General features: G+C 34.7%; 1 protein-coding gene across 27 annotated transcripts in view; it reads right to left on the bottom strand.

Moving 5' to 3' along the window:
* Positions 1-25,657, bottom strand: part of PCM1 (pericentriolar material 1) — a 107,170-nt gene that overhangs the window by 70,803 nt on the left and 10,710 nt on the right. For 13 of the 27 annotated variants that reach the window (XM_017867231.1, XM_017867243.1, XM_017867244.1 and 10 more), the window contains 15 exons: positions 24,643-24,791; positions 24,183-24,364; positions 23,802-23,919; positions 22,136-22,381; positions 20,520-20,789; positions 19,667-19,837; positions 19,365-19,481; positions 12,182-12,359; positions 11,930-12,019; positions 8,851-8,957; positions 6,454-6,670; positions 4,030-4,213; positions 2,921-3,094; positions 2,267-2,424; positions 1,908-2,146 (listed from right to left, as the gene is read on the bottom strand). In XM_017867231.1, coding sequence (XP_017722720.1) covers positions 1,908-2,146; positions 2,267-2,424; positions 2,921-3,094; positions 4,030-4,213; positions 6,454-6,670; positions 8,851-8,957; positions 11,930-12,019; positions 12,182-12,359; positions 19,365-19,481; positions 19,667-19,837; positions 20,520-20,789; positions 22,136-22,381; positions 23,802-23,897 — 2,247 coding nt within the window. In that variant the 5' untranslated portion in view covers positions 23,898-23,919; positions 24,183-24,364; positions 24,643-24,791. The remainder of the gene's footprint in view (positions 1-1,907; positions 2,147-2,266; positions 2,425-2,920; positions 3,095-4,029; positions 4,214-6,453; positions 6,671-8,850; positions 8,958-11,929; positions 12,020-12,181; positions 12,360-19,364; positions 19,482-19,666; positions 19,838-20,519; positions 20,790-22,135; positions 22,382-23,801; positions 23,920-24,182; positions 24,365-24,642; positions 24,792-25,657) is intronic. The other 14 variants (XM_017867234.1, XM_017867235.1, XM_017867239.1 and 11 more) reach the window with 7 other exon arrangements.

Below are 25,657 nucleotides of genomic sequence, written 5' to 3'. Positions count from 1 at the left end.
AAAAAATATTTAAAATTTTAAAATATAAAAGTATAGAAAATATAAATACATACCAAAATTCTGTACATATAGAAATATAAATACACATGGAAATACATACAGAAAATTGCTCTCTAGAAAAATAATTGTTCTGGAGACCAATTAAGTTGTGTCCTTTAAAATGTACACAAACTCTTGACAGAGTAGTTCCACTTCCCCAAATCTTTCTTAAAAAACACAAATGCACAGAAGCTTGTGCAAGTATGTTCTTTGGTGCATTGTTTTTAAATAGTGAAAGACAGAAAACAAGTATATATTAACTAGACGCTATTACACATTAACTAAATTAAGGTTCTTCAATATACGGAAACTATACTGCAACTAAAAATAACTACATGTATTGTGTATATATATGCAGTATTAACATTTTATAATTATCATATCTGTGTTTCTTAATTACTTATAATTATATAGAACTATATATACTGACATGAAAGTTCTCTGACAGGATGTGGAGTGGGGAAAAAAGCTCCACTACTTAGTGTATTATACATACAATTTGTAAAAACAAAGAAACATAGCACAAAACGTCATGTATTTTTAAAAAACAGGTGCATAGTGATGTACCTAACTGCACAGATAAGACCTAGCAACTTCAGTGAAGAAGAATGGGAGTATTAATGGAGGTGAAGAGGGAGTTTACTAGTATTATGTACTTTTTTTGCCTGTAATCTGAGCAATTTGGGAAGCCAAGGTGGGAGAACTGCTTGAGGCCAGTAGTTCAAGACCAGCCTGGCCAATATGGTGAAACCCCATCTGTACTAAAAACACAAAATTAGCCAGGTGTGGTGGTACATGTCTGTAATTCCAGCTACTCGGGAGGCTGAAGCAGAAGAATTGCTTGAACCCGGGAGATGGAGGTTGCAGTGAGCCAAAATCATGCCACTGCACTCCAACCTGGGTGACAGAGCAAGACCTTGTCCCCAACAAATAAATAAATAAAAATAAAAATATGTACTTTTTTGAACTGAGAGAGCACACTCACCTTTCACTTGAGTAATTCAAAGTACACAGCATTTCAAAAGAAACTGTTAATAAAACTTGAGTTTTTCATACACAAAAACTATTTTATATGATTTATATATACAACACCTTTATGATAAGCTAACAGTTATATAATTAACTATAATTTTATTACTGTATATACAATTATAAGTGTATGCATATTTTGTGTTAATCGTTATGTAATTAACTATAATTGTGTATTTTTACATTTGTATATACAATAGCATATTTATACAATTATAGTTAATTGCATAACGATTAACACAAAATAAGTATAAACTGCTTTTTAAAATTTATGATTAATAGTTCTAACTTTAACCTTACTGAGTAACATATGGTTTTTCTTTTACATACAGTAGGTTAAGATCTCAGGCTCTGGTATCAGGAAGTCTGAATTCTGGCTTGGACAGTCATATAAACTTTGGCAATGAAGATCTCTTTAACCTATTTAATATCTACCTCATTGAGATGCTGCAAGTTCTACATGATACAAGGCCAAGAGTCGTCAGCAAAACAAAAACAACAAAACCTCTTCTGTTTCTGTAAATAAAAGCAGCTATATTGTTTATAATAAAGCTATGTTGGTAAATAATCATTCTCATTTATGTATTATGTATGGCTGCTTTTGCATTGTGAAGTTGTGACACGTACTGTATCGCCACAAAGCCTCAAGTATCTAACCAACTCACTCTTAATTTAAAAAGGTTGCTGACCTCTGACGTACAGAGTGTAAAGTGCTAAAAATTTAAACCTCACATATAAGTGCATTAGTATAATTAAACCAAAGTAATTATCATACGCACATTTTACTTAAGACTATACTATCTGACAAACAGGTTTTTAGAAGACCAAGCAGTATTTACCTGTACCATAGCAACAAGATCTTGTAACTGTCTAAGTTTCTGTTTTGCAGCCATAAGTCTGTTGATCTTCTGTTCAAATTCAGCATCTTCTGGATGCTCATCAACCAGACTGCTCCTGTGACTAGATAAGGAAGCTCCACTGACTCCCTCCTCTTCTGCTTCTTCCTCCTCTTCCTCATCATCTTCACCTTGTGCAACATGAATCTCCGGTTCTCCTTCTCTATTATATCGACAATCTGCTGAAAACATGCATAATTAAAATTGGTAATTTAAAAAATAAACTTAAGAGTACACATGAACAAAAACCCACTTTGTAAGAATAACACGGCTAAATTATCTGTAAATATAGTCAGTCATACCTAAAGAAGGAGGCACATTTAGAGCCCTTATGTTGGCAGCAGATCTGTTGTTAATTTCACAATTAGAATTAACTGTTCTCCCATCTCTATTATTAGAAACACATTGTACATTACTATTACTATTTACTTCATTCCAAGTGGAAGCTACTTGTGGATTTCTAGAAGAAAGAAAACAGCCTGAAGTTATTTAAGGCATAAAAAAAGAGAGAAAGAAATCAAAGTTTAGAACTGCTAATAAAATAACTCCAAACCAAGAACATGGTTGGCTATTCCATTAAAATTCAAATTGAATAATTGACTCCTGCTTTTCATTAACTCGTGCATATGTGCTATTTAAGTAGAAAAACATCTGAAAAAAATGAAAATTACACCTAAAAATAAAGAGACAGCAAAATGCTAAGTTAGAGACATCTCATGATTTACTCAAATTCAATCTAACAAACAGTAAATTTACTGAACAATTGTACTCCATATTTCTCTATTCATTTTCTTCACAGGGCAAAGATGATTACACTGACCAAAATAGTAGACTTACAAGAGAAAAGCTTAAATAAAAGGCAAATAGTAAATACTCTAATGAAGTATTTTTGTTCCCACATTAAAACTATCAAGATAGAATGAATATGCTGGAAAACATCCCAAAATAATTCTTACCGAATGTTAGTAACAGGCTCAGAATTTTCATGCTCAGAATCATATTCTGACTCTTCAGTTTCTTCATCTTTCCTGTTTTCATTCACAGCATCTGTCATCATGTCTGATGTTTGTTCATAATAATGAACTAATTCTCTTAGCTCATTCAATCTCTTTCGAACTTCATTTAACTTTCTGATAAACAAAAAATTTATAAGATTTACACCCATTTTAGCAAATTAATGCAGACATTATTTTCATATAATAGCAGCTAACACAAACAAAATTTAGACCTAATGAAATATCCACCTGGTGTACTATCCAGGGGGTATGACTTTAAAATAATGAGTTTAATGACAAGTACAGCTTACTCAAAATCTCACTTTTTTTTTTTTTATGCTGTGTTAGGGACAAAAGCGTAAGAAAATCAATTTCAATTTAATTGTTCATTTTAAGCAGTGTAAATGTTAATAGCACAAAACTTGATGTCAAAAATATTTCTAGGTTTCTCAAGTATAAAAAGTGTGAAGTACTACTCAAATACTACCTCTCAGGCAAATCAGGTATACAGACATTACTGAGCATGTATAGAAGGTTCTTGATTTGTCTGCACATGAGATTTATACACTACATACTATGTTTACCAAAAAATTAGAATTAAGTTTGCTGAGTTCTGAATGTAAGTGCCAGGAACTGTGCCAACATTTTTTAATGAAAACATATTTATGAACAGGTGTATTATTATCCCTATTTTGCAGATGAGGAAATACAGGCTTAGTAAGGCTAAGTTATTTGTACATGGTAACACAGCCTTGTGTGATACAATTTCAGGGCTGTCTGATTCTACAGCCTGGTCTCTAAACCATCTGAATACAGAAATTTTCTAACTGTAGTCTTATTTTTTATCCTTTACTTGAAAAACAAGAAAGTAGTTATCAGTTCACACACATCTCTTAGACAACTCAAATTATACACATACAACACACACACGCCTCTTCTACCTATCACTTAAGAATGTTTACAAAACTAAATAAATCTCGTTTTGCCAGAATTTTCAACACAAAGGAAAAAAATATTTATCCCTATTATTTAACTTTAATCTATGTAAACAATGATTATAAATGTTTTACTGGAGTTTTTCAGATGGATTGAGATGGACTTCATTTTCACTCTCATTCTGAGAGACTAAAGAAGCAGCAGGATAAGGACCAGATGATGTAAGGCTACTGGACTCTCCATTGACAACCGGTGCCAAGCCTACAGGAGCAGAGGGAGCTGAAGTACTTCTCTGATCCATACTCCTTTGTGGAGAGGCTGAAGAAGGCACACAAAAAAACTTTTCTTTAAATCACCAGTTACCATACACAAACACTTACAGTTGCCTTGAATACCGAAAATAAAAGCAAAATGATTAACAACTTAGTTTCTGCAGATTTAAATTTTAGAAACTTGTTTATTAACTTACTCCACAATTAAACACATCAAAATGCACACAGAAGACACGTTTACCTCTTTCTTCCGGAGACTCTATCACCTTTACATTATAACCACCGTGTTAAAACAGAAAGGAAAGAAGAAAAGATGGAAATTGACAAGAATAATGATATTCTACCTTGGAAAACTAACTAGAGGAGAACTCTAGTTAGTTTTAACTAACAACTAAATTTGGTAACTAACTTGATAAACTTGGTTCTAGGTTAAGTTAAACAGGGCCACTATGAATGATGTGCAGTACTCAATCTGTAATCTTTATCAGGTATCTGTAGCCAATTAGCTCTTCATCAGTTTTTCATACCCACAGACCAGGGAAGTTACATCTGGACACCAAGAAGGAACTTGTCCTGCTCCCGGAGAGAAAGAAAAGTGTGAAGGAGACCATGGTACCTCAAACCATGAAATATTAAATAAACAGCAATAAAAATCTGCTAATTAGATAATGGCTAATCCTCCATGGTCCTTGAACTAAATTTAATTACTTTCTATTTAACTTCTTTTACTATCAAATATAAATCATGCTTAAGAGGAATTAAAGGTTAAGAATTTCTGCACTTCTCTACCTCCTACCATTTCAAAGATGCTGTTATTTGCCAGTATCTTTCTCACAAGAACCATCATTATTTGTTGTTCACTTTAGTACCACAATTCCTGTAGGTGGTTTCCAGTAGTCTCCTCATTCTATTCCTTGACCATCCTACCTTTTGCTGCTGTTCTCACACTGCTTCCCAGTGAGGAAAAAAATGGCCTTTAAGAGTCATCAGCACACAGAATGCTACTTTATGAATACAAAACTGACCACGAGGACTTAAGTGCAACTTTCACGTTTTTTTTTTTTTTTTTTCCGAGACAGAGTTTTGCTCTTGTTGCCCAGGCTGGAGTGCAATGGCACGATCTCGGCTCACCACAACCTCCGCCTTCCAGATTCAAGTGATTCTCCTGCCTCAGCCTCCAGAGTAGCTGGGATTACAGGCATGCACCACCACGCCCAGCTAATTTTGTATTTTTAGTAGAGACGGGGTATCTCAATGTTGGTCAGGCTGGTCTTGAACTCCCGGCCTCAGGTGATCCACCCGCCTTGGCCTTCCAAAGTGCTGGGATTACAAGCATGAGCCACCGGCCCACATGTTAAGTTTTTCTTAGTTGTGTTCATGTGTTTGTGAAGGATAAAAACTGGAATTATACTCGAGAGGAGGAAAAGACTAGCAGAAGTCGGGGCAAAGAAAGGATACGTTTTAGGGCAGGAATAGTAAGGTTCTTCTGTGGGTGGAAAAGAAAAAGGAGATATGTGGATAATAAGGACCAGAGGCTCCAGAGAAAATGGTTTTGTTGTTTTAAATCCCTGTTTTCTTTCATTAGACATCAGCTAGAATGTTTAAAGACTAGTTGGAAGTTGCCCCTTCAATTTCTAATGCTCGAGCCTCTATTACTATGTGGATAAGAGACAGGAGCCATGTTTGAAAAGGTATTAGGAACTGAAGACTAGATCTGATTTAGATGAAGAAGGTTAAGTATGTGTGGAACAAAAAAGATAGCTCCTGAAGTTACAGCTGTCTGAGATGATTATCTATATATTTTTTAAAAATGAATACAAGTTCAGCAGTTGGAAGTTTTGGACTCTCCATACTAAACCATACATACAAGTTTTTCATAGATTTCTTTTTTTTAAATCAACACTCTATGTTTCATAGTTTTGGGTTTTAAACCAAAGTACTAACTGGATTAACTTTTAAGGCAAAATTTTGAATATGTTAAAAAAACACAGTATTATTATGTGCACGTATCAAATATTACCTTCTCTTCTACCTTTCCCTTATTTTTTCAAGGTCCAACTGTATTCTTTCCCTTTTCTGAATTATAAAACTGATTTACCACGTATTTGGCTTTTATATATATTGGCTTGTAACTTAAAAACTTTTCAAATATAGGTCCTAAGTCCCTACAAATATTTTTGAGGAGCTATGTGTTCATTCACCAAACACTAAATTTACTATGTGACAGTATGTATATTGTATATTTCTGTGTCTTATACCCAATACTGCTGAACCAGATTTACTCACATGATGAATTGTTAAGATGCTGATCTCGAAGTGTATGAAGTTCTCCAAGCAATTTGTCCATTTTTTGTTTCTTTTCCTGCAGCACTCTCATTTTGCTAAACAATTGGACTTTCTCATCAGGTAAACGTTCTGAAGCTGATGGATTCCTGCTCTGGGAAACCTCCCTGGTTAATGAAAGACTTTCTGCCTGTCTTCTATTGTCTGGAACAGCTGGAGGCTTATTAAAAAACAAAAACAATAAAAGAAGAAGAATTAAGACTAAGGCAATTAAATGCATTCTCATTTTTTAAATGCACAAATATCCTTTATAAAAAGAAATATTTGCTACGTTGTGCTGGTAGGTAAGTATATACTCTTACTATTCCCAAATTCAATACGGTTTCCTGATATGCCACTATTAACACACGAAATCATCCCTCAGTATCGGTGAGGGGATTGGTTCAAGGACCCCTGGGGACACCAAAAACAGCAAATACCCAAATCCCTTATATAAAATGGTATAGTATTTGCATATAATCTACACACATCCTCCTATATACTTTAAATCAGCTCTAGATTACTTATAATACCTAATACAATATAAACACTACGTAAATAGTTGTTAAATTTTTAAATTTGCATTTAAAACATTTTTCACCAAAAAATATTGCCAATCCATGGTTGGTTGAATCCACAGATGTGGAACCTACAGATACTGAGAGCTGACTCTACATGGTTTTACAGACACATAACCACACAGAGGTCTTGGATTCACTAGCCATCATTACTTGAATCAAAAGTAGTAACAATGCCACGTTATATAAAATAAACCTTCAAACATCTCATTCTCTCTCTTGCCTTCTTTCTAGAACTACCACCGTAAACTTTAACTTCTTAACCTATCAATTTTTCCCATGACTTCTCTCTCATGGTTTTTTTTATTTTTTTTGACAGAGTCTCACTCTGTGGCCCAGGCTAGAGTGCAGGGGCGTGATCTCAGCTCATTGAAACCTCCGTCTCCTGGGTTCAAGCGATTCTCCTGCCTCTCAAGTAGCTGGGATTACAGGTACCTGCCACCACGCCTGGCTAATTTTTGCATTTTTAGTTGAGACGGGGTTTCACCATGTTGGCCAGGCTGGTCTCAAACACCTGACCTCAGATGATCTACCCGCCTCGGCCTCCCAAAGTGCTGGGATTACAGGCGTAAGCAACCGCGCCCAGTCCTCTTTTTTTTTTTTTATTATGAAACATTTCAAGAATCCATTAGGGCTTAGGAAATAATAAGAAAACCTCCCATTATGTTTAGTCAAATTTTAAGATTTTCCCATATTTGCATCAATTATTTTAAGAAAAATATAACATTACAGATTTAAGTAAAGCTCTGCTTGTACCCTTTCCAATGTCACTACCCACTCCAGAGGTAACTCCAACCTGGAATCAGGTATCTACCATTCTCATATGTTTTTATTTTCTAATGCCTATGTATACATACGCTAAAAATAGACTTTTTTAAAATAAGGTAAGTGGTATCCTTCTTAAACTTGAATTTTGTATTCATTAGCAATGGCTTATTTACTGTAACTGCTGTAAAGAATTTCTATATAAGAATTCATTAGCCCATTTCTGTTCATGGACATTTGGGCTGTTTCTGTTTTTTTGCTATTAACACAGAGTTGCCATGAACATTCTTTTATCTATCTTCTTGTGAACACATGAGAGTTTCTCTAAAGTAGGCCCCAGGTCTACCAGAAAAAATTCACTAGGTACTGCTATATAACTCTCCAAAGTGGTTGGGCCATATTCTCTCATTTTCACTTGCTCAGCAAGAAGAGACACTGCATCTTCAATCATACTCACTTCCAATGGAGAGGCATTAATTCATCATCCTTTTTTACCCAAGGCCCACATAATGAAAATCTGCATTTATATCACTTACAAAGTGCATCAAATTATAACACTCACTAACTCTCAAATTAAGAACTTTCTTAAAATTGTTAGTAAATTATTCCTTCAAATGAGAATTTCAAGGTTGTATGGAGTCCCACGTATCTAGTCGAAGGACAGAGATTTAAAGCAGTCTTAATGGTTGTAGACTATTAAGTCTTGTAGAGGAAAAAAGATGTCATCCAGTAGCATACAAAGAAAAACTTCACTAATCACGTCATTCAAAGAAAATTCTCCTCTAATTTAGTGATTCTTAAAGTATAGTCCCCAGACCACCGGCATTGGACTGAGACGTGGAGAAACCCACCCCAAATCCATGAATCATAATTTTGGAGGTGGGGGGGCCCCACCAATCAGAAACCTACACTGCTAAACAATCATGCCAGGTGATATATATGCTCACTGAAGTTTCAGAATCACTGTTGTAATTAACATGATTTTTTAAACTCAACTATACTGAAACACCTAGGTTACCTGAGAATCACGAAGCTGATTATGAAAACGCTGAATTAAATCATTCAGTTCTTCATTTAGTTCAGATGTGATACTGACGCCAGATAAGCTACCTGCGGTTTCTGCAACTGGAAAGAAATTAATAACTACTGATTAATATAAATAAAACACCTTTTTTAATCTCTGAGAAGCTAAAATAACTTTTAAAAAATAATTTAAAAAGCTCACCTACGTACCTTGAAACTAGTTAACAATCCTATCTATCTGCCAACAATCATTTTATTAGAACTTTCCATCTAACTTAAAAATGAAGGGATGGTCACAAAACTCTAGTAAGTGATTCATCTTTTTCTGTCCCAACATACAAGTAGGGTTACTATTACATCCCAATTAATAGTAGTGACTCAGTGGAGCAGGTCTGTCTAAGGTCAGTGGGGAGTGGAAGGGAAAGCGATAGTGTAAAAAAGCACAGCTGATTCTGACAAGTTTCAATCTCCATGTTCTTGAATAGAATCAATTCTCTGGTAGAGCGGCTGGCAAACTTTTCTTAAAGGTTCAAATAGTAAATATGTTAGGTTTTGTGGGAAATACAGTTTTTGTCTCAACCACCCAGATCTGCTTTTACAGGGTAAAAGCAACCACAGACAATGTAAACAAATGGGTATGGCTGTGTTCCCTAAAACCTTATTTCAGGCAATGAGCCAAACTCAGCTGACCATAGTTTGCTGACCCCTGCAGTAAAACGGATAATTTATTGACGTGGCTGTTTATGATACAAGTCATACTAAAAGACTGTGGTTTTTATCTTCTTAATTTAAAAATAATGTCCCCATATTCATAAAGCAGTTTTGTGACAACAATTTTCATAACAGTTACTGTTCTACTAATGAATAACTCCAACCTGATCCTCACTTCTAACTCTCCAACTCTAAAATAGACATCAGTGGCCAGGTACAGTGTCTCACACCTGTAATCCTGAAACTTTGGGAAGCCGAGGTGGGCAGATCACTTGAGTACAGGAGTTCAAGACCAGCCTGGGCACCACAGTGAGACCCCATCTCTACAAAACTACAAAAATTAGCCCGGCGTGGTACACCACGCCTGTAGTCCTAGCTATTCAGGAGGCTTGGGTGAGATATTCACATGAGCCTGGGAGGCAGAGGCTGGAGTGAGTCAAGATCACGCCACTGTATTCTAGCCTGGGTTGATGCAGCAAGACCGTGTCTCACAAAAAAAAAAAAAGAAAAGAAAAGAAAGAAAAAAGACAATTGGTTATAAATTGCTACTGTTTTAAAGGAAAACACTACCTTTTTTCCACTGAGAACTGAGAATATCAAGGCTATGTGGAATCCTATATATCTAGTCAAATCTCTGCTGAGAAGAAATTACAGTACTGATAACACATGTAACTTGCTAGTTAAGTGGTGAAAGGGACACGCTTTGAGGTAAAATAATTATCTCAAGATAATATCTCATATACCAGATTAAATACTGTAATTGTAGCTTTTCATGGCTGTTCATTAGCACACCCCTGCAAAATATCACAAATACAAGACTACATTTGTTTTAAAATTACTAAGCTAAAATTCTTTTTGAAACAGTATGAAATAAATTCAAACTCATGCATTCTACTCCTATTCTCTGACTCAGTGTATTTTTTTAAAAGAAATGATCTGCTTACTTTCAAAAGTTCATATTCAGAAACAGAAACAAGACCCCTGACTTAGAATTCGACAAACGTAATTCTGCTAAAATTCTATATAAATCTAGGCAAGTCACAAACTCTGTAGAGTTCCTTCCCTACAAAACAGAAAAAAGAATTAAAGCTCTGAGTAACCTAGAAATCTCTGATGATCAAAGGAGATTATGCAAGTTTAGAGATTAATAGAACTATCAAGGGAAAGCTTTTAAATGTGATATTTCAAACTCGAAAAATATTTAAAAGGTTAGCCATTAACTAAACTAGTATTAGTCATTATGTTAAAGTATTTTAATTATCATTTCCTAAATTATCTATTTCCTAAATATAAAAGCTAACGGTACTTTAAATTTTACAATGGAGAAATGGGGACAAAAATCTTTGTAATTATTACTATATACAGCTATGTAATTATTACAAAACAGTAAGTTATTGGCCAGGCAGGGTGGCTCACGCCTGTAATCCCAGCACTTTGGGAGGCTGAGGCGGGCAGATCACGAAGTCAGGAGTTCGAGACCACCCTGACCAACATGATGAAACGCTGACTCTACTAAAAATACAAAAATTAGCCAGGCATGGTGGCAGGTGCCTGTAATCCCAGCTACTCAGGAGGCTGAGGCAGGAGAATCGCTTGAACCTGGGAGGCGGAGGGTGCAGTGAGCCGAGATCATGCCATTGCACTAGAGCCTGGGAAACAGAGCAAGACTGTCTCAAAAAAAACAAAAAGAGTTATTTGAAAGTCATAACGTTCCTTATGAAAATGTAAACTTAAATTAGGTATAACAGGGATTAGACAGCTGAGTCAGTGGGCTAGATTTGGACAGCAGAATAAACTGATTCACAACAGGGCAGCCTCAGTGAGAACCTAAACCGCCCTGCAAAAACAGAGTGCTCAAAGAAGAGAAATTATTATTAGAAGGGGATGGTGTAGACTACTAGAAAACATAACTTAGTTTTGTTGAGTTTCAATAACTAATCATCTTTTCTTTCAATTTAATGAGACACTAAAATACTTAAGTTTGAAGGTGATGATAAACTTACAAAATCAGATTCAATACTAATAAATTCAATACAACTTTCATCTAAATCACACATGGCTATGAGGAAAGGAGGAAGAAAATTTCTGACTCTCAGGAAGTATAGACTATAAATATAAATATAGTTCTAAAGAGCTAGTATATACAAAAGGATACCTAATTAAAATAACAGCTACTACTAACTTTGAAGACTAAAGATACTTTATAAATTATTCACTGCCTCACTTAAGGTTTTAACCCTTTCTTGGGAGGCAAGCAAAGAATGACAATCCTAGCTGAATAAAATAGAAAAAAAGGAAATAAATGCATCACGAGCCTTATCAGTCTGAGGTACAAAAACAGAACTACAGCCTGTCTCTTTTACCTCTTAAGGGTACTCTCTGATGAAAAGAAGAGCGATCTGGCTGTCTGCATGGTATAGTATGATGGCCAGGAGTTGTCCCTGCAACCTTTTCTGCATAACCAGAGAAAAGCACAGGAAAGTATAAGCCTCATATGACGGTTTCTAAACTAGACAACAATCAAGATCTGATTATGTAATAATTAGCATCCACCCTGCAATACAATTATGTATGAGTCTTCCTTGCAAAAAGAATATTCTCAGACTGTGACATACCAGAATCATCCATCACTGCAATAGCTTGCTCTGCTTTATGTTGCAGAGCTAGAAGCGCAGCCTGCCGTCCCTGTAGAGCTCTTAGTTGCTCCTGTTGTTGTAACATTCTTTTTAATAAATCATGTTGTTTCTTCAAATTTTCTATCTCTTCCACAGGCTCCTGCTGAGGATCTCTGGCCTGGAAAATAAGACCAACAATACTCGTAGCTGACTACTAAAATCCACGTTGCTGTTTCAACTATCAATAGCAAAGTATACACATTGATAACAAATTATTAAATATACAACCCTAAATACAGTTTTAGCAGACATCAAGAAAAAAGAGTAAGAATAGAATGATGACACAGAGATACAGCCTGCCACTTAAGACTTAGGTAATTTCACAGTAAAAAGCTATATAATCAATGGCTTAGCAGGAATACGAACGAACAAAAGGAAAAGAAAAAGACACAGAAAACATAAAAAAGGCCAAGAGGGATGGGGACACACACACACACACAGAAAAATCTAGGCCCATACAGAAAAGTAGGAGCACATTATGCTGGGTTAATGACCTGAAAGTCTTGTAATCCCAGCACTCTGGGAGGCCGAGGAGGGCAGATGACAAGGTCAGGAGTTTGAGACCAGCCTGACCAACATATGAAACCCCATCTCTACTAAAAATACAAAAATTAGCTGGGTGTGGTGGTGTGCGCCTGTAATCCCAGCTACTCAGGAGGCTGAGGCGGGAGAATCGCTTGAACCCGGGAGGTGGAGACTGCAGTGAGCTGAGACTGACTGCGCCACTGACCGCCAGCCTGGGAGACAGAGCGAGACTCTGTCTCAAAGAAAAAAGAAAAAAAAAAAGAACAAAGATTAGAAGTAAAATTTAAAAACAACAACAAACGACCTACGAAACAGGCACACATACTATTTCTAACAAAGGACTGAAATTTCAAAAATACATTTTTTATTTGATAATCTTATGTAAAAAGATTTTAATTTAATTGCATCACATTATCAGACATATAAGAAAATAACAAATTTTATATTATGTATCAAAGACATCATTATTTTACTCTTAAATTATGCTGATTCATCTGAGTCTGATGACATAAAATGGAAGTAAATACTTCCAAATTCCCCAAAAATGCTAGGAGGTTATCATCTAATCTAAAAGTAAAGGGATGGATTAAATAAGTAGCACTTACAAAAAATGATGAAATTTTAAGTGTTAATCTTAAAACTGCTCAAAATGTAACCCAACAAGAAAATAGAAAAGCTAAGCAGAGACAAATTTAAATACAACTGGAAACAATGTATTACAAGCTAAATTATACACTGAAATGTATACCATAATTATCTTTTTCATCACCGATTTACCTTTTTAAAAGTCTTTTATTTTAAAAGTTCAATGATTTTACCTAATATTTACATAAAATATATCACTTCTGTTTCACTTAGTCAATTTTACGTGTGCACTGCTAACAAATATTGGTTGGGGTTATGTAAATTTTAAATAAACAAATGACTAAAGAGAGCAAAGAAGTTCAAAGATTTCTTTTGAAAGTAAAAATGCACTCATCTACACTTGCTATGCACATCTGATTCCTGGAGAAATTATGGAGCACACAGATGGGCTCAAGAGAAACTCCCTTCTGGGTGACATCCTTTACCAGTACTATATAAAAATTTCTTTACCTCCCCACGTAGAACTCATCAGTATTGTGAATAAGCATGAGTAACTGTGGTAGTATTTTACACTTTCACTTGGAAATCAATAAAATTGATAAGTAAACAAGTAAGTACAAGGCAAAGAGTTAAATATTCAAGAAAGTTATGATCAAATAGGAAGTTGGCTATAATTAGATTATTTCATGTAAACATCAGAGGTGCCTAGTCAGTGCCTATATATTCTAGACCATCTCTAGACTTCATGAGCATGGGAAACAAATAGGCTACCTGGATCTTGGTAACCCAATATTTATTAGAAGTTTTTCTATTGTCTTGAACCTCTAATAAACTGAAACTTTTAACAAATTAAGTATTGTTTACTCAGTTCTCTCCTATCCTATATAAGGGGAGTTACCTTATAAATATTTACATCTATTTCTGTGGAAATTCATCCTAGTATGGCTTATTTCCAGACAGTTTACATCTTTAGGAAAAAAAAACTTTGAAGGGTAAGGATAATTATCAACAGCTAGCCCTCTCAGAATGCAGCAAAAATAATTTTATAATGATTTCATCAAAGTCAACGGTAAAACGTAAAACCAAACCAAATAGGTACAGATATCAACAGAATGAGTAAAAAAAAAAATCTCCAGGTTGATCAAATACCCTCTAGCAAAGCATAAATTATAATTAGGAGGAAAAAATTACGCAAATGAGAAAAAAGCATACTTTTTAAAAAGTTCTTTAATCCTTATTAGTCACAAAACTGTGATAATCTAATTATAAAGAATTCTAAGCTATTAAACACAATTACCTTCAGATTTTTCACTAATGCAAAAATGAATTCCCAACAATTTTCAAAATTAGTGAGGTATTACTACTAAGTAACTTTCACATTCATATAAACACTTCAGACTGATGCTCAGAAAAACTGAGCCAATTGATGGGAGCCTATGATGAAATACACAGAAGAGGAGAAAATAAAAATATCTAGGTAGGAGTAAGAACATACCAGGAAGACGGCACCTGGAATAGAAATCCAAAAGGATGCTAGGTGTATTTTAATTCTTCAAATACATATTTTATTTAAACTTTTTTTGAGAAAGTACCTTCACCAACTATGTTTTTCGTTTACAGAATAAAAAAAAAACTTAGGCATCAAATCCTGACTTGTAAATATGTAACAGTGCAATTTCAGAGAAGCCTCAATCTTCCTTTCCTCTACTCAACTGAGGTTCCCCTAGTAATTATTAATGGACCCAAATGTATTTTTCCAGCTTCAGATAATTATGTACTTCAATTTCTTAACGTGAAGGGTGAGGAACTGTAAGCCTAGAGAAGATAAAGCTGTGACTTATTCAATGTCACAGTTAAGGGAAATCGGGTTCTTACGCTCTAGCCTTCTTTACGTCATATTGTCTCCTCCAAATTACGTGCTGGTTTTTAAATACAAAAGTGTAAGACATCATGTCTGAAGAACCACAGCTGGTTTACAAGACAGGGCAAGCTCACATGAAATAATGAGCAATGATGAAAATAATGGCAAAACACAGGTATAAGGTACAAAGAAAGCTTATAAATTTTAAGAGGTAAGATTAAGTTGGGGGCCATGAGTATAGGAAAATAATGAAGGCATGGCTACTCATAGAAGGCTTTCTTTTGTAAAATTATGCAAGATGTCATCATGTCTTAAAATATTTCATAAAGTGGAACGTGCCCTTGGTAGGCAGCTCTCGAATATCAATCATTTCATAACATGTGTAAGTCTCAAGGTTGCTTTCAACCCTGAATCTCATGTAAGACCCTCAACTGTGTTTTCCGCTATTCTAACAGAATACTACATTTTGAAAAGATTCTAAGGAGGAAAAGGGGGTGGGGTGGTGAGAATGACAGTTCCTGCATAGTAGAGAAAAAATAAACACAGGCGGTGGGAATTAAGATTTTTTTCCCTGAAGAAATTAAAATAATTTTGCAAACAGAATACTAACAGAACAACAACAGCCTTAAGAATCAACAAAGTCAATGTGGAATAAACGCCAATAAGCGAATTCAAGAAAGAATAGTATTCACCTATAAGGATATTATTCAAAGAAACCTAAAACAGAAAAGTGGTTTTAAATTATATGTAATGCCTTAAGAAAAAAAGAACTGGCAGATACTGTATTAACTGTTAACTCTTAAACTTTGCTTGTCACTATTCAGAAGGATTAAAGAGAAGAAAATTCCAAAGGTTATCGATTATGCTTCATGTTTATTTGCTCTTCTCCAATGCTACTAGTTTTTAAAATAATCAGCTACTTTCTTTACTGTTGAACTGGGGTAGCTTTTACTTGATACTTGATGTAGTAAGATTCTCGTAACTCATTTCAAACTGTGCTCCCAAATTCTTGTAGGAACCAGAAAAAACAAACAAACACAAAATGCCAAAATATCTAGAGGTTAAGTTTTATCATTTGTAAATAGCCACACACACCAAAAGAAAAAACAAAACAAAACAAAAAACCATAAAATGAGCATGGACAACAAATAGCCTACCTGGATCTTGGTAAGCCAATATGGGAAAGTGGGAGAGTGTAGTCCTAAGTAATAAACCAGTAATAAAACATATGAAATTAGTCTTACCTATACTCAATTATTAAAATAGTACCTTGCTCCTGCCAACAGATACATGCACTTTTATAAATGATATTTTTATTCAAACTTTTTTTTTTTGGAGACGGAGTCTCGTTCTGTCACCCAAGCTAGAGTGCAGTGGCGTGATCGCAGCTCACTGTAACCTCCGTCTCCAGGGTTCACGCGATTCTCCTGCCTCAGCCCCAAGTAGCTGGGATTACAGGCTCACAACACCATGCCTGGCTAATTTTTTGTGTATTTTTAGTAGAGACAGGGTTTCACTATGTTGGCCAAACTGGTCTCGATCTCCTGACCTCATGATCCGCCCGCCTCGGCCTCCCAAACTGCTGGGATTTACGGGCGTGAGCCACCTTGCCTGGCCTATTCAAACTCTTTTATGTGGAACTACAAACAGTTGTCTTTAACTCTATCTGGAATGCCATTATGCAAATAATGGAAAATTAAAAAACCTTTTAAAAGAAACACTGCAGAGAAAACAAGCAAAACAGAGGCAACCAAGTCAACTGGATAATCTTTCTATAAAAGCAAAGGAAAGGGGTTTCCAAAAACAAAAATATAAACCAAAAAATCCGATATTAAAGTACCATCTAAATTTCTTTATTTATTTTTATTTTATTTATTTATTTTTTTTTGAGACACAGTCTCACTCAGTCACCCATGCTGGAGTGCAGTGGCTCACTGCAACCTACACCTCCTAGGTTTAAGCGATTCTCCTGCCTCATCTTCCTGAGCAGCTGGGATTACAGGCATGCGCCACCATGCCTGGCTAATTTTTGTATTTTTAGTAGAGACAGGGTTTTGCCATGTTGGCCAGGCTGGTCCCGAACCCCTGACCTCAGGTGATCCGCCCACCACAGCCTCCCAAAGTGCGAGGATCACCACGCCTGGCCCCATCTAAATTTATGAACGCGAATATCAGAAACAAAGGGCAACTGACAGATGGTTGAGGTTTAAGAACGTGTTTAAGAACGTGTTATAAAAAAGGGAATAAATTACATTTCAAAACCTCCATTAATGTAAATTAAAAACAGCTGTCAGATATAATCCACGGAGAGGTATATAAAAAAGTAGAAAAGAAAAACATTAAGGGACAGAAGTTTACTAAAGCAAATTACAGTATGACAACTATACTAACAATATGTAAGAGTAATAGCAATAACAGAAAAGCAAATAAAGAAGAGGAAACATGAACAAAAGAAATGCTCATTTAGAGACTTCCCAAGTTAATATTGGAAAGTATATCTTTGAGGGAAATCCATGTTTTCGGCTATATTTCCTATTAGGCCTCAGTTCCCTGTCATTCTGAGGTCTGTCACCTTTCCCTTTCGGACTTGTAGTAAGGTCAATGTCTGAAACCTGTTCTTGTGAAGCTGAATTCCCTAGTTTGTCCTCAACGCACGGCCGAACTCTCAGACTAAAAGATGCCTCCTCCTTTATTAAATAGTGAAGCATATTAATTTCTTAACACAAACTCCTGTTTAACACATAAGCCAGCCTTACAAAACAATTTAAAAAGTACTAGTCCACCTTTAACAAAAAAAAAAATTCAATCCACATCCCCCTCCAAGTGGCAGTAAACTAAGTCTTTTAAGTTTCTGTAGACTAGACTGTTGCTTACTGTAATTAAGCAAGTACCACACCCTGGGTAATTTCCACACTACACAACTGTTAAAGCATATTTTTAACATTTATTCTGCTATATGTTATTAGCCAATTTTCATATCATCATTTTATATTATGAAAGAAACTGTCATCACAATGAATACTTTATATAAATTACAATAAATCTACACAAGTTCCACCCCTTCCCAACAGAATTCCTTTACCCACATTGTCCTAACCCTTCCATTTCTGCTGGAATCTAAGGAAGAAATTATGCCTAGCACCACTGTAAATACAAAAACAATTTCCCCACAGTAAAATCCACTCTTCAACTTTGGCTCTCCAAGTATCTCCTGTTGAAAATAATGTAAAGAAAAGAAATTCAAATTGCCTCTTCAAATTAGGAAGGTCCAGGAAGAGAAAGGAGGCAGGTAAGAACTATGCAGGTCAATACTAACAGGAAACAAACCTTCAAATTCCTAATGCTGGATGGCATTTTCAACACCTCAAAACCCGAAGAGATACATGCTTATCCTCTCAAAACAAAAGCTTTACTAATCTGTAATAGGCGTTAAAAGTTTAATAATGCACGGTTATAGGCACACCTGTTTAAAATGCCTAGAAACACCCTAGCATTGAACCACACCAAGTTTTATAAATCTTTCCTCAAAGTTTTGTAAATTACTATTTTTCAGAAAAGTAGTACTTTACTTCAACAAATTTGATTTTGCCAAGTCAGCAATTATAGCATTTTTCTCATTGTGAATAAATCACAAGGCAAATGCTATCCTGTCCCATTTACTAGTTTTAATCTCGATTTTTCAGTCATCTGGTTTTGCTCCAGTACTAGGATGGAGTCCAAGAAATGAAAAATTCTGATATCCTTAAGGAGTTCTCAGTGACAAATGAACTTGGTTATTTCCAAAAGACTATATGCTAAGTAATCATTAACGTTGCCTATTGCCCTTAATTCCACCATCAATTTTAACTTGCTTGATGCTTCTTAAAATTAGTGAAGCTTTGCTTAACAAAACAAACTACAAAAACAATGTTTCTATAAATTGAAGATCAAACATTACATTTTCAAATCAACCATTAAAACTATTTTTAGCGTTAATAAATAAAACTTAACTTCCATGTTTAAATACAGAATACATACGGCATTCACAATTTGAGGGTTTCTTCCCTGGAATATACTTTTCATTAAGGAACGCCTAGAAAATAACATCTTGAAAACTGGGAGAAAAGTTTAAACCTTCATTTCCAGCACTTTAATTACCAAAAAGCTGCTTACCGTGGTATCTGAAGCCTCAGACTGCACATCTATGTTTAGTGATGTGCTCTCAGCTACAGAACCAGATCCCACAGCTGAATCTATAGTCCGAACATCCTCCTCCTCATTTTCTCTAGCCTGAAATATTTTAGTGGTATAAATCATACAGCTATTAAAATGGGCAATAAAATGTTATAATGGATGGCACGATTTTTTGAAAATATGTTAACTCCTCTGGCGTGGCAACAGAATGTCATCAGTAAATATATACTGAGATACTACAAAAATAACTCAATATATTATTTTAAAAGTCTAATACTTACAAGAATTTTTTTAAGAAATTTCATATATGACTTCTCTTGTTCTTTAAGGTGATCTATTAGATGAGTAAGGCGCTCAACATTAGCAGATCTCTCATTTTTCTCTACAAGATCTTCCCGCATGGAACTAGCTTTAGTAATATAATCACGAATTTGAACAAGCCTGCTTACAATCTGCAGGGGAAATATTTTTTTTAAAAAAAAGGATGAAGGTACACAATATATAAAACTGAGGATAATTAGTTCAATAGCAACAGTTTAATTTTTATTTCGAAGATAACGAAAGATACTTGGATTATTGTGTGAATTCATACATGCAAAAAATCGGAATCCAGCTTAGATTTTAATCAAAACAGAATTAGTAACACTAAAATCTCCAATTGCTGTCAATTTAAAAATAAATTAAAAAATTTTAATCTACAGTATGTGAAAAATCTTACTTCTACAACTGCACACTAAACTATATAAATTTTCCTGTTTACATAATAGTTATAAATTAAATGTATTATAGTTTTGCAACTACTTTCCAAAAGAATTATATTTTCATTTTAAAATTCCTACAAAATCTACTTATCACTTTGCTTCCAATCCCTTTACTAAAACTGGCAATATGCTATATTTTAAATAAACAGAAAGAAGCCTGAATTAACCTGAATATGCCATTTCTAAAATTATTTTGGATAAACAGAAATTTACTCTATTTTAAGTAAATCTGGCAGATTAAGGAAGGGGATCAGTGAAGCACTTTAATTCCACCTAATTAAAATTCCTGTGTGCATAACCTAATTTTTTACATCTTAATGTTCGTATTTTGAGGTTTGTGAAAAGAAGGAGCAAAAGAAACAAATGTTATCACCTGGCTGCTCTCCATGGCAGGTTCTCCCCTCCCATCTTCTTCAGACACCTGACAGTTTTGCAAGAGGTCATTACTTAGAGCAGAAGCAAACAACTCTTTACATTGTGCTGATCCAACCGCTTCTCTGTTTGGGGGACTTGTAGATGCATCTTTGCTCTTGTTAGTATTAATCTGCATAGGCAAAAAGTTGAAGGGCTTTCGGTTTTCACTAAGCTGACGTTTGTTGTTAGCAGCTGTTGCTCTACCTTGAGAATCACTTCCAATGCTTCTCTACATATGAAAAAGAAATCAAATCACACAAACATTAATCTTATGAGAAAATTTTGTTTTAACCCCAACGTTCTTAGTTTCACCATCAGATATTGATTCAGAAGGTGCGCACAAACAGCTTTGCAGTAAGACCTGAAAGAGCTTTGGCTCTGTAACAGTCTTTCACTAAAATATGAAAATTTGATTAGCATTTTCTAGACTTCATTTTGTTGAGACAATTCAACCGATAAATATGAACAAGATTAGTCTAAATGAAGTACAGACTGAGTACTCCTTATCCAAAATACTTCGGACAAGAAGTGTTACGAATTTCACTTTTTTTCAAATTTTGGAATATATGCATAAACATGAGATATATCCTGGGAAAGAGACCTGAGTGTAAACATAAAATCCATTTATGTTTCATATGCACCTTATACACATAATCTGAAGGTAATTTTATACAACATTTTTAACAATTTTGTGCACGAAACAAAGTTTTGTGTTTTCACTGTAGCCCGTCACACAAGGTCAGGTGTGAAACTTTCCACTTATGTCGGCACTTAAAAAACTTCGGATTTTGGAGCGTTTCAGATTTTCATGTTAGGGATGCTCAACATGTCCTAGGACCATGGATCACGTTTTAACTCATACTGCTTTTTATTACTTGCTTATAGTATTTTTATGGGCTTTGGACCCAATGAATCAATGTAATTAAAGCTGTGTCTATATGAAGAACTATCTGAAAAAGTATTCAGCTCAGTGCCTGACAGTTAAGTGTTCAATAATTGATAGATACAAATAAATGATACATGATCATCACCAACATCATTATCCTACTTGAATCTACCTTTCCACATTTTTGGAAATGTGTCTCTATGACATAAAGATCTGACAGTAAAATATTTGTGAAGAATTTATTATCATTTCTACTTGCTTTTAAGATCTAAACTTTATTTTGGTGATTATAAATAGAAAATAGTTTCATTCTAAACTTGAGGTAACCCAGCACATCCCACACTTAGCCAATGATATATATACTAAACTGGAACTTCCCATTACTTAATATCAATTTTATTCAGTTACTAAAAAGCAAAATTTAGTTTCACAGTAAAATCACTTCAGTTAGTCGTACAACATAGTATAAAGTCCAGAAATACATGTCTTTAGCAAGTTTAGAAATGAGACTTTATTTCCCTCTAAACAACACAGGACCATCCCCAGTGATTAAAATTCTTTTCGTAGGCACAGATACTTTTTTAAAAAATAACATAAAAACTCAATTTTCTATTCCTAAGACAAATCATTTAATCCATTTCAAGTATTTCTCACAGTAATAACTTGATTTTTAAAAATAATTCACAAACCTGATCTAAATCACTGAAGTTTATCCGCTGTTTCAGTTTCTCTAATTCTGCCTGCTCTGGGACAGACATCTGACTCATGTATCTACTGTGTGGAAATGTATGTGGAGTCTTCGTCCTTCGCCTTCCAACTCCTGGTGACGACTCCGGAGAAATATCATTAGTTACTCTTTTATCACTTTCTACACCCAACTTTTTCTTATTCTTTTCTGATGATCTATTTGCTTTCTTCTGTTGGCCACCCCAATCCTTTAAAAAAAGTAAAAGCAAAAGTTAACCTGGTCTCTTATCAAACCAGGAAAATAGTTTGGTATAATTAAAAAGTTTTGGTCAGTTTTAAAATTAAAATGACAAAACATTTTGACAGACTTACACTCCTAAAAACAATTATTTACTTCTATTAACCCATTTTTCCCTCATTACATCTACCCTAATTTTATAGCCCATCCTTCTGAAAATAGATTATTTTCTTATCAAGATCACTAACAAATACAAATCCTCAAATGCCAACCCTAAAATCAATCTGAGTATTTCCAAGAGGATTTTTTACACCGTTATTTTCTATTATAAATAGATAAATAAATTATAAATACCTTTACTGACCTCCTATAAACTCGGTATGTCATAAAAAGATGTGAAATCGTATCAACCTAGGTTCTAAAACTAATTACTGTTTTCTGAAAAAAAACTCCCCTGTGTGACCCTAGGCTATTTATTTTACTTCCTATAGTCTCAGTTTCCTAATCTCTAAAATAGTGTCACCTTCAAAATAGGATTAAAAAGAATTAGTACCTAGCATTTAGCAAGCAATAAATATAACTTTTATAGGTAAAACGTACATGATAATAGCTAATACGGAATTACAAAAGTGCTTACAGTTTTAACTGGAAAACATTTTTATTTACTTCATTATACCCACATAACCTAATTCATTCAACAAAAAGGTCTGTAAGTTCCCACTTTATCCAATTGGAAGATTCTTTTAGTTACTAGTATAGTAAACCACTTGGGATATTTTCCTTATTTTAACAAAACCCCCTTCTTTACGAATTGTCCTTCCACCCAATCTATGAGTGAATATTTCTGCCAACCTGTTACACTACTTACCTCACCCCACCCTCGCCACAGAAGACTGAGAAAAGAAACATATCTGATCCAAATTAGCACAACCATACTTTAAAATTTCAAATTGGAACTAAGAGATAACTAGTCAGTACATAACTGCAACCATAACTAAAAACTTTAGGACGACGGGACAGCCACAGTATATCACATGGACCAGAGGAGAGAAAACTGGTCTGTAAAGAGAAAGCTGGGTTAGGCAGATGCACTCAGAAGCAGAGTTAGGGTGGTGAAAATGTAATTCTTGACAACTTTCCAATTCCTTCTCCCAGTCCCTTCCTAAAACCCAGCTGCATGCCTTAAACATGATTTCCATAAAAAATCACTTTTACATCTTTATATAAATAGTAAATCTTCTTTCTGGCTTAAAAGCTAACTCAATTTGATTTCCGTGTCTTCAATTAATACAATAAACAGCCCAGGGACCCTTAATATCTTGGCCAGAAAGTGTTTACAAAGAGCATCGGTGAGTTAAATTTGGTCAGGGGGCAAATTGCATTTTAACGTCAATAGCCAACAACACACCATGAAGAGTAAGGTATCATACCATATTGTTTAGCCTGTCATCAACATTCTCATTGCTCCAATTTGGTAAATCCTGATCATTCATGCCATCTTCAAAAGGACCTCCTCCTGTGGCCATACTGCCTTTAACAATTAACTCTCTGCAAAACAAGTTAAGAACTCAGCTTTAACAAATAAAAACAAACTCGATTTTTAAATCATTCCAAGAAGGGTAGCAATATAATCATTGAAGCACTGATTTTATGAACTAAAATGAGGCCTGTCAACCACATCAAAAACAAACTGATTTAGCTGTGACAGGCATATTATGATTAAAATGAGTTGGGTAGCTGGAATGATAGAGAAAGGAAACCCCCTGAATATACCTTATGCGCACTAGTCTGCATGCTTGAAGATTACTTACTTAATTCAACACAGTCCCAAAAGGTAGAACAATAAGGTAAGAAAAATTTCATAAACAGCTAGAACCAGAACTTCTCTCAGGAAAGAAAGTATCTCTGTTCTGACAATGGACTTGGGATGAAGATGATACTCTGAAAAAAGGCATTAGTTGTGTGCCAAAGATTCAAAGAGGGGAGAACTGCTCTGTAAGAAACAAGAAGAAAGTTTGGTTTTAACAGGAAGGAAGGTACGATACTAAGATGATAAGAAGGTGGGGAAAGAGAAGCAGGACTAGGGCCAAAAAATTCAAAAGTGCAGTGGCTAGAAGACATTTTAAGAATAGTGATGCTTACTACCCTACTTTAATGTGTATTAGTGCTTTCTCTAAATCTTGGTAAAGACTACCACACTCAAATCCTCCCCATAAAAATGGGGTTTTTGCTTGTATATGTGAAAATCAAGAAAGGGACTGAATTTCATACCTTGGTCAAAGAGATGAGAAAAAGCAGTAGCAATGGTGGAAGTAGAGGTTCAAAGGCAGAGATGATCATCAGAAAATAATATTTCTGCATAATCTTGCGGAAGACTTTAGATTTCCACTAGCTGTGGAATTGTACAGGTTGAAGGGGTGCTAGTTGAAAGAGGAAAGGTTGAGATAATTTTATCTAAAATTCAAGGGACAGGAAAAGCCATTAAACTACAAACAAAAGCACTGACACTCGAAAGAGACAGTTTGGTCAAGGTCATTCAGCTAAAAATGGCAATAAAAAAATATTAATAGGCTGGTTGCAGCGGCTCATGCCTGTAATCCCAGCACTTTGAGAAGCTGAGATGAGCAGATCACTTGGGATCAGGAGTTCAAGACCAGCCTGGCCAACATGGTGAAATCCCATCTCTACTAAAAATACAAAATTAGCCAGGCATGGTGGCAGGTGCCTGTAATCCCAGCTACTTGGGAGCCTGAGGCAGGAGAATCGCTTCAACAGGGGAAGCCAAGGTTGTAGTGAGCCAAGATTGCGCCATTGCACTTCAGCCTGGGCGACGAGCGAAACTCCATCTCAAAAAATAAAAAATAAAAAATAAAAAAATAAAAAAATAAAAATTAAATAAATAGTAATAATTATAAAACCCAAGTTGCTCTAATTCTGAGATCTTAACTCATCCCATTCACTACAGAAAAAATATGAAAAGGATTATCAACTCTGAAAAAGGAGAATTTGTCCCACAGATGTTTTCATGCTAGAATATCTACTATAATAACACATTACATCAACAAATTATACAGCAAATTAAATTTTATCTCAAAATAAAAATGATAAAATTCAACAAAATATTAATGTAAAAAACCTTAAAAATCACAAATACATTGACCATTCCCATTATATTTTACTGTTCGTTTTTTTAATGAGCATATATTACTTAAATAATTCTCTAAAGAGTTGAAAAGAAGTNAAATAAAAAAATAAAAATTAAATAAATAGTAATAATTATAAAAAC

Source organism: Rhinopithecus bieti, unplaced genomic scaffold, assembly GCF_001698545.2.
Source record: "Rhinopithecus bieti isolate Rb0 unplaced genomic scaffold, ASM169854v2 scaffold_2888, whole genome shotgun sequence".
In the NCBI taxonomy this organism is placed as follows: Eukaryota; Metazoa; Chordata; class Mammalia; order Primates; family Cercopithecidae; genus Rhinopithecus; species Rhinopithecus bieti.
This window is presented reverse-complemented; position numbering and strand designations above follow the sequence as displayed.